General features: G+C 37.3%; 1 protein-coding gene across 1 annotated transcript in view; it reads left to right on the forward strand.

The window, feature by feature from the left end:
• The window catches only part of LOC115221438 (diacylglycerol O-acyltransferase 1), a 43662-nt gene extending 33229 nt beyond the window's left edge, over positions 1 to 10433 (forward strand). Inside the window, exons 11-16 of the mRNA XM_029791619.2 lie at positions 311 to 397; positions 2082 to 2194; positions 2634 to 2699; positions 3803 to 3890; positions 7298 to 7360; positions 8221 to 10433. Of these exons, the coding sequence (XP_029647479.1) occupies positions 311 to 397; positions 2082 to 2194; positions 2634 to 2699; positions 3803 to 3890; positions 7298 to 7360; positions 8221 to 8361 (558 nt within the window). The 3' untranslated portion in view covers positions 8362 to 10433. The remainder of the gene's footprint in view (positions 1 to 310; positions 398 to 2081; positions 2195 to 2633; positions 2700 to 3802; positions 3891 to 7297; positions 7361 to 8220) is intronic.

The raw sequence follows: 10433 nt of genomic DNA on the forward strand, positions 1-10433 counted from the left end.
TCAAAATTGATGTCAGTTTGAAATGAGGACACTAAATATATCCTGGAAAAGGGGTTAACTTTCAAGGTAGCAGAGATGAACTAGGTCTAAACAACAAGAAAGGACACATCAGATAATGCAATCCTATGTAAACTGTCAATCCTATGTAAACTGTGTCTGCAGAGAAGAGAGGATGATCAGAACTAGAATACCTTTGCTGGATCAAGCCTTACCTGGGGCTAAACAATGTCAACAATAGTAAAATGAGTTTTATTGATCTTTTGTAAAATGGGTTCAGATTCTAATATTAATTCCTTCTTATTTCTTCCAGTGGTTGGAGCCAATTGTCCGAAATTCTATGAAGCCACTTGCTGAAATGGATGTAAAAAGGTCTGTTGAAAGACTTCTAAAATTAGCCGTAAGTAATTCTAATTCTGTCAATACCAAACTCATTGTTACATAAATCTAGTTCTTGTGTTTATACTAAATTTTCACTAAAATATATCAAAACAGCTAAAACTGCCTTTTTTTTATGGTGGGTTTTTTAACCCTTTCATTGTAAAATTACATTTCATGGTTATTTCTGTAATGATGTTAAATATCTACCAAAAAATAGAATTGGTATTTTTTGCTAGTTACGGTGCCTCAGTGAACTTGAGATATCTCAACAGAAAATAGTTTCAAACTTGACATTCCTCAACTGGTTCATGTCTATTGCTTGGCACCTTGGGCAAGTGTCTTCTACTATAGCCATGAGCTGATAAAAACCTTGTGAGTAGATTTGGTAGATGGAAACTGAAAGAAGCTTGTTGTAAATGTGTGTGTGTGTGTATGTGAAGTGTGTCTTGACTTGACCTTGCATGATTGTTGTAAATGAGTGTCACTGTCATACAAGCAGTGTCATTTGTTTCCAGTCTTCTGTCAGAACATGTTTGGCCCTGAGGGAATTGCTCCTTACTTGGAAACAGGTGTGAGTTGGCAACAGGAAGGGCAACCAGCTGTAAAAAAAATCTGCCTCAACAAACAATACCTGATCTATGCAGCATGGAAAAGTGGATTTTCACATAATGATGATGAGGATGATCAACAATGGGTTTTCTTTTAGTTCCTTAACTCTTTACTGCCCACACGGGGCTACACACAGAGGGTCAAACAAGAACAGACGAATGGATTAAATCAATTATTATGACCCCAGTACGTAACAGGTACTTATTTAATTGACCCCAAAAGAATGAAAGGCAAAGTCAACCGTGGTGGAATTTGAACTCAGAACATAGCGGCAGATGAAATATCTATTTCTTTACTACCCACAAGGGGCTACACACAGAGGGGACAAACAAGGACAGACAAATGGATTAAGTCGATTATATTGACCCCAGTGCGTAACCGGTACTTATTTAATCGACCCCGAAAGGATGAAAGGCAAAGTTGACCTCGGTGGAATTTGAACTCGGAACGTAACCGCAGACGAAATACTGCTAAGCATTTCGTCCGGCATGCTAACGATTCTGCCAGCTTGCCACCCTATTTCTTTTAGTTTCTGTCTACCAAATTCACTCAATGGTTGGACTGGGGTTGTAATAGCAGACACTTGTGCAAGGTAAGTGCCATACTTTAGGATTGAACCTAAATCCACATGGTCAGCAAGCAAACGTCTTAACCACATAGCCACCAGTCATACAATTATTGTGGTATATTTTCGACCTCAATTATTTTCATTTTTACTTTTTTTCTTCTTTGTTTTGTTGCATGCCATTATCGTTGTTTATTTTTAGAAGAATGACAGGAATGATTCCTGTTTCTTCTTCAGAAATTTCTAGACATTTTTTTTTCCATACTATTTTCTCTCATTGTTCCATCAATAATGTCATTTCCTTGACAAAGTCTCAAATAGTTTGGTTTCTATCCAAATCATTTACCATTCTGTTATCATTTGGAATATATTTCTTTTATTTATTTATTTTATTCATTATTCTCAATCAACTGACATTTGAACAAAGCGACAAGGAAAATATTTCTTTATAGTAATTACCTTAATTACACTAATTGATTGGTTGCAGAGGATTTTGCTGATGTTTTGAAAATATTTTGTCTTCTTACAGGTTCCAAACCATATGATTTGGCTGATTTTCTTTTATTGGTTCTTCCATTCCTGTTTGAATGTGGTTGCAGAACTTTTGCAGTTTGGAGACCGAGAATTTTACCACGATTGGTGGTGAGCATTAGTCATTTATTATTATTATTATTATTATTATTATTATTTATTATTTATTATTATTATTTATCATTATTACTATTATTATTTATTATTGCTATTTAATATTATTTATTATTATTATAATTATTACTAGTTCTCTTTCTCTTAAAAACTCTCTAATAATCATGAAGTATATTTTCCCCCTAAATGTGGCTGACTCATATGGGATGATACTACTGTAGTTTATAGCCCCAGGTAGACATCTCCCCCAGCTGGCTAACGACACACTGTCTGTAGCCAGCTGGAGGAGATGTCTCCCTGGGGCTATAAACTACAGTCGCATCGTCCCATATGAGTCAGCCACATTTAGGTGGCGAATATACTTCACGATGTCATGCTGCTACTGTTTATATCTCACTCAGAGTTTTTATTATTGCTTTCTAATAATTTTTTGCAGGAATTCAGAGACTGTGAGTTACTTCTGGAAAAGTTGGAATATTCCAGTTCACCGATGGGCAAGCAGGTTAGCATGGAACTCTCTTTGTTTTATTCATTTTATATCTCAAACTGACCCTCTACCCATCACTGTGACTTCTCCTTCACTTCCTTGGTTCCATATTTTTTCTCTAGTTTCAGCTCAGAGCTGTGGCCATGCTGATGCACCACCGTTTAAAGAAAGAGTACAGTAGGGTTCGCTACCACCCCCTGCCAGAGCCTCGTGGAGCTTTAGGTGTTTTCGCTCCATTAACACTCACAACGCCTGGTATGAGAATCGAAAACACGATCCCACGACCGCAAGTCCGCTGCCCTAACCACTGGGCCATTGTGTCTCCACTGTTTACATACCATGTCATTCACAAAGATTCCTATTTTCTTTGGGGTGGGTGAGGGTTTAGATGGAATATAATTGCTTTCGTGTGGCACTTTGAACAAGTGTTTTCTACTATGGCTCCAAATTGATCAAGGCCTTGCAAGTAGATTTGGTAGATAGAAACTGAAAGAAGCCCATTATGTGTGTGTGTGTGTGTGTGTGTGTGTGTGTGTGTGTGTGTGTGTGTGTGTGTATATGTATATATATATATATATATATATATATATATATATGAGGGGCTGCCGAAGAGTTCTTGGCTTTGGGTAAAAGAAACTACAGGAGGATCGGTTAATTATGATTTCATTCAACATATTCCCCTCTCAGAGTCACACACTTATTGCAGCAGTCCTTCAGTTTTTTCAATCCCTTGGGAGGTTGGTCCTCCAACCAGGCCTTTCTCAATACCCTTAAAGCCAGGAACTTTTCAGCACCCCTCGTATGCATGCATGTGTGTGTGTGTATTTTTGTTTGTTTGTTTGACAAAATATGTGGATTAAATATTTTTGAATTTTATGAACACTATAATTAATTCTTAAATTGTGTGTAATTAATTCTTAAATTGTGATTTGAATGAAAAATTACCTCATTATTTACATTTCCTCTTCCAAGTTTTCATTGCCTTTTGGAACCTTGTCAGAGGATGTTGACTCTCATTATTGTTGTCTTAATAATTTTCCTTCTTCTTTACACTTTATATATCTAAAATTATTTTATTTACAACTTTTCCATTGAAATCTCTTTTAATATTTCAACAGACATCTATACAAACCATTGGTAAAACGAGGCCATTCCAAGTTCACAGCATCCTGTTTAGTATTTTTACTCTCGGCTTTTTTCCATGAAGTAAGTATCATTTCACCACAGTCATCGCCATCATCATCTCAACCATCACCATCACCATTGACAATCCTATCATTGTCATTATGTATCAACTTCAGCTTGTACTAATGCTGGAGCTACAATGATAGACATGTCACGTATCTCATTTCATCACTGTCCTATTTTAGAAGGACACCTTGATGACTGGCATCCGTGCTAGCGGGATGCAAAGAGCGCCATACGAGTGTGATCGTTCACAGAGCGGCTAACCGGCTTCCATGCCAGTGGCACATAAAAGGCACCATTTGAGTGTGATCGTTACCAGCATCGCCCTACTGGCGCTTGTGCCTATGCTAGTAGGGTGCCAAGAGCACCATCCGAGCATGATCATTGCCAGAGCAGCAAACTGGCTTCCGTGCCGGCGGCACATAAAAGGGCACCATTCGAGTGTGATCGTTACAAGCGTCACCTTACTGGCAACTGTGCCAGTGGCATGTGTAAAAAGATTCAAGCGAGGTCATTGCCAGTACCGCCTGACTGGCCCCTGTGCCGGTGGCACGTAAAAAGCACCCACTACACTCTCGGAGTGGTTGGCGTTAGGAAAGGCGTCCAGCTGCAGAAACTCTGCCAGATCAAGATTGGAATCTGGTTCGCCAGCCCTCAGTGAAAATCGTCCAACCCATGCTAGCATGGAAAGCGGACGTTAAACGATGATGATCTTCCTAGTTATTTTACTTGTTCACCTTAGAAATGGTCAACATCATAGTATGTTTGTTGTTTAGCTCTGATCCAGCTCACATAGGACCCAAAGGAGTTCTTATCTTTATTTAGAAAGAATAAGCACATCTGTGTAAAGAAGCTTGCTTCCCAATTATGTGATCTCCGGTTCAGTCCCACTGCGTGGCAAGTGTTTTCTGCTATAGAGCAAGTGTCTTTTTATTTCTTTATTGCCCACAAGGGGCTAAACATAGAGGGGACAAACAAATGATTAAGTCGATTGCATCAACCCCAGTGCTTAACTGGTACTTAATTTATCGACCCCAAAAGAATGAAAGGCAAAGTGGACCTCGGCAGAATTTGAACTCAGAACGTAATGGCAGATGAAATACCGCTAGGCATTTCACCCAGTGTGCTAATGTTTCTGCCAGAAGACACTTGCTATAGGGTAAGTGTCTTCTGCTATAGCCCTGGATCAGCCAAAGCTTTATGAATGGATTTGGTAGGCAAAAACTGGGAGAAGTCTGTTATATATGTTTCTGTGTGTGCCCCCTTGCCTTGGTATCATGCGGTGGTTGTAAGTAAGCATCAGTCACACAAGTGATGTTGTTTGTTTTCAGTTTTCTATGAAAAATATCTGGCCATGTGGGTGGGAGATATTGCCTTGGTTGGAAACAAGTGGAGGTTGGCAACAAGAAGGGCATCCAACTGTAGAAAATCAGTCTTAAGAAATTCTGTTTGACCCATGTAAGCATGGAAAAATGGACGTTAAATGGCGATGATGAGGGGGACTACATCATCAAAGATGTACTTTCAGGGATATTTTGCTTGCTATTTCTAGCAGGTTATTGTTTAGAGACTCTTTTGATGGTTCTTATTGTGGTTTTTCATTGATCCTTAGATCAGTCATGATTGAACAGACCTATCAGCAGAGATGTTCTAATCATGACCGCCCATTAAAATATCTTGGTACGATTTGAGACTTAGCTGCTATTTCTAGCAGGTTGAGCAGTCACAAAGAGGCTCCTCCTAATGTTAACTATTTATGTCAGTTTCAATGGGAAACACATGCACATCACAAATTCTCACCTATCTATGTATTAAGTACCTCTCAATACAAAATGTCACTCTTAACTGACCTATGTACTATTTAGACTGACTGAGTTGATATGGTTGTCAGAAACTGTGGGAGTCTGAGCTGGGGAGATGAGAGCTGACACTCCCGAAGCCAAGGTGGGGGAGGGGGGGAAGCTGATGGATTTGAAACCATATGGGTTGGGGATTGGGAGCTGAGACTGGGCTAATATCTTTAAAATCAGAAACAAAAATATCTTATTTTGTGGTTCAAGTCCCAGATCAGTATTAACCACATCCCTAATGGTCATCAGGACTCCTGTAATTACTCCAGAGTATCACAAGTTACTTCAATTACTCTCAAATAAATTAAAATAATAATAATAATAATAATGAAATTATTGTATACAGTGCTCATGTGCACCACAACTTGTCAAAAGTGCGTATATAGCATAGGCAGTAATGTACAAATGTCTGGGAAGGGAACAGTGTATGAGTCAGATACATGCTTGCGTGTGTATGGAGGGGAGAAAATCAGGTGTAGTGTTGGAGAATCTCAGGAAGCATGGAAGTTTTGAAGGATGCAGTGCTCCAACAACTGATGCCGGCAGTTTGTTCCATGCAACTCTCAGCGTGAAAAAATGTTTCCTAAAGTCATGGGAGCTGTGCTGTTTTCTGACTTTGTAAATATGTCCATGGGTGTTAGACAGGTGGAGTTTGAAAAGGTGCTCAGAGTTATTGTTTGTAAGATGGTTAATAATTTTATGGGTGTCTGCCAAGTCGGCCGCCAGACATCGGACAATGAAGCAGTAATTTACTCCCACCACACTGTAATTTTAGAAAATAACTGGAGCATCACATCATCATCATTTAACGCCTGTTTTCCATGCTGGCAGGAGCTCGCCAACTGAAGAGCTGTCCAGGCTCCCTTGACTGTTTTGGCATGGTTTCTATGGCTGGATGCCCTTCCTAACACCAACTACTTTACAGAGTATACTGGGTGCTTTTTACATGGCACCAGCACCCACAGCCCACAAGCTCAGGAATGCTCAGCTGGAGAGGGTTGCAGAGGATAAGCTTGTATGCAAGGACAACCATGCTTTTACTGAGCTTAGTCCCCTGTCATTTCCTCTGTGAGTCTCAATGTTTGTAGGTCCTTTCTCACCACTTCGTCCCTTCTCTTCCTGGGTATACCCCTTCCACATGTTCCCTCTGTAATTAGAGAATGGTAACAAGAGGATTTGAAAACTCTATGGGTGTTGATGCTCAGTTACAGAATATAAAAATGGGGAATCTTGGAATCTGTTATTTCAGGAACACTACTGAAGAATTTGTTTCATGTATGTGCATGATGGAGAAGGACCATTCCCTCACCTGCTGGAACAGACCCATCCAACCCAGTATGGAATAACACATATGAAGAATAATAATAATGATTTGTATGTGAGGGCAACCAGTTAGCAAACCCCTTGTCTCTCTCCAATGTAGTTGAACTGACTGGAGTTGAACTCACTACTGCATGGGAAAGAAACTTGTGTCAGTTTTATAATGTTTCCAATGTTTACTGTACCTCTGTTAGAAATTGTCCTAAAATGTGTAAATTTCAATAAACTAATATCTCCACTATCTTTTTATTTCAGTATTTGGTCAGTGTGCCACTGAAAATGTTCCGCTGGTGGGCATTTATGGGCATGTGCCTCCAGGTGAGTGTCACACATTCCAAAATAATTTTAGCAATTAAAAAAAAAAGTAAGAAAAATTGATAATATATCTTTGTAAAAGATTAATTTTAGAAATAATCATGTTTATTGCTACTGAAACAGTTGTTGAGCACAAATTACGAACTACTAATTGTTACCTGTCGCTACATTGCCGGGTAACCTGGTCAAGATGAAATATATCCTTCAGCAGAAGCCTACTACAACGATCACATTGATATGCTCAACAACAATCTGCTTTTTTTTTGTTCTTGAAACAAATTTTAATTCTTTCACACACACTCTCTTAACATCTTGTCATTATAGTAAAAGCTTTTTTTAAAGTTTGATGTGTTGCCTATATATTGAAAGACAAACAAACAACAACAAAAATACGTACTACACATGTACATATAGTTATATTTTGAAGTCTATTGCATTGTGTTGACAGGCTTGCACTTAAAATTACCCCATTTTTTAATCAAAGCTTGTTAGTTACTATGGTTACAACACTATCTTACACATTCTCTTTCACTATTTCTCTCTATTTTGCCTCGCCTTTTGTAAATATGTTGTAACAGGGGTTATCTCCCCCTCTAGATAGATCTTTTAACAAACAGATGACCAGCTTCTCTTTTATAATTATAAGATTAGTGAAATTTATACTTTTCATTCTTCATATGTTGCTCTAAAAGATCACTTTAACCAATTCTGTATATACACACAAGTTGGATCCACCTGGATTGACTAGAATGTTACATGTTGGAGTTTAATGACCTATTATTGAGCTCTTAGTATACATTTTTGGTGTTTATGCATCAATTTTCTCTATGTAGATATTATTTTTGTTTTGTTTTGTTTTCCAGGTACCACTGGCAGTAATTGTGGATTCTCGTAATTATGGTAAATATGGAAACATGGCAGTATGGCTATCACTAATTCTTGGACAGCCTATAGCTATTCTAGCCTATATGCACGACTATTACATTTTGTCCAAGACTGAATGATCCTAATACCAATTACTTCTACAAATTCCTACAATTAGTAAAAGACATCTCTTGAACCATTTTCCAAATTTAAAAAAAAAAATCATTCAAATAATTCTTCAGATCAATTGCTGGATATTTTAGAATTTGTGTTTAATTCTTTATTTCAGAATTTAAAACTAGCCAAACATTTTTTCGTTTTCCTTAACAGTACAGCATTTATTTTCTAAATAGTTCTGTGGTGGTCTGACCTTTGAGTAAAAATCCTCCGCAGAACAAACATTACTCTCACCTTTTTACCTTCCAATCCAACTTGATGCATCGTTGCGCTATTTGTAGAGACCCTGAACAAATTTATGCCCACCACATTTTAGCATCATTAAGAAATAGACTCCCTCACATATGTATAGAAATATTTTTTTCTTTTAACATTTACCTCTTACATTAGGAATTTTGGATGTGTGGGGGGTTTCACAATTGCTTTTAATACAGGGACCCTTTAATGCTGCTGACTATTAAATTGTCCTCTGTCAATCCAAAGATCAAAAATATATTTATTGATTCAAAACTGATGCTTCTAGATTTGTCACTCAGTTTTTTTCCTTTCTGAGAAATTCTTAGTTACAACAGAATCCTCAACTTTGAATGAATAAACTTTGTGTAATAAGTTCTCTTCCTATCGTTTCTGCATTCAGACATACTTGTGTGTGTATGTATATGCATATACATATAATATCTGTATATGCATGTGTGTGTATGTATATATAATGAATGTGTATTAGAAACAGGTTTATAAAGTTAACCTGTGACTGAAATTGTATATTTTTACTAATATATTCCTCTTGTTAATGTTAATGAAAATATTACCAAATTTCTTTCAATAAGAACTGCAATATCTTTGAAGCTTTTGCCAGAAGTAAAGATTCTAAGTGTGTGAGCGTAAGATGTATGTCTTTCTGATAAATTCTTCCCAGTTTTTTAAATCTATCCATTGTCAGCAAGAGTACATTCTTCATATTCACCCTAAATGAAAAATACTGGGTTTAAAACGATTTTATCATTTGGTTTGGGTTCCAATGCATTGTTTTTAAAAAAAAAAAATGATTATTTTTTTAAATCCATTGAAAATAAAGTCCAATATATATAAACGTTTTATAAAAAAAAAAATAAAAATATAAAAAAGATATGCTGCCTTTGTCAGTAGTTCCATTATTTCACCAGAATTCTGTGCCAAGTTAAATGGCAATCCTGAATTCAGTTTTTGACCAAATAAAATTTTCTGATTAGCACTTTACCATTTTTCTCCTAGTATCAAGGAATAATTTGTACCAGAATATGCCAAAAACCTAAATAGTGAAATTTATTCAGTACTGGGTAGACTGATCAAGAAATTGGTAGTTCTTTTCATCATCACCTGTTGTCTTGTACCCAGCTCCCTTCATATAGATGTAAGCAGGTAACCCAAAGCAGTGTTTATTCAATAGTGTATTTATGTTCCTTTGAAATATTACATTTAACTGCTGTTATCCCAAAAGGATGTAAATGGCGCCTCCTTTCAATGTATTTTCCCATGAAGTTGTGATTAAGGCAACACTGAAATGACTCAGGCAGTTTGGGAAGTGACAGTTGATCGACACCACAGATTGTGGCTACAGCGCACAGCTGGCTCTATTAGCAACACACTGAACCCCCATGCCTCATTTGCCCTTGTTTATTAATAGGGACCACAGAGTATATTCACCCCTATTTGAAGCAGTCTATATTTGATGGCTGCTTTATTAGCTTGCAGTGTTTGAGTCTGATCTCTTCAGTGTAGGACACTGGAGAAAGGGACAGATTCTGTCAAATTACATGGAAACAATTTTCAAGGGTTTATAAAAGGGGACAGATCCTGCTGAACAGACTATATGAAGACAGTCATCAACAGTTTTAGAATTTACAGTGACAATGATCCTCAAGTTACCTACTGCACATCAACACACTTGGCTATGGTTCAGAACTCAATCCTTAGGGGTTTTGCTATTTACACATTAACTTTTAATGATTGTGCACAAACCAGTTTTTGGTTTTAAAAAACTGTTGAAAAGCCATCA

Source organism: Octopus sinensis, linkage group LG18 (assembly GCF_006345805.1).
Source record: "Octopus sinensis linkage group LG18, ASM634580v1, whole genome shotgun sequence".
In the NCBI taxonomy this organism is placed as follows: Eukaryota; Metazoa; Mollusca; class Cephalopoda; order Octopoda; family Octopodidae; genus Octopus; species Octopus sinensis.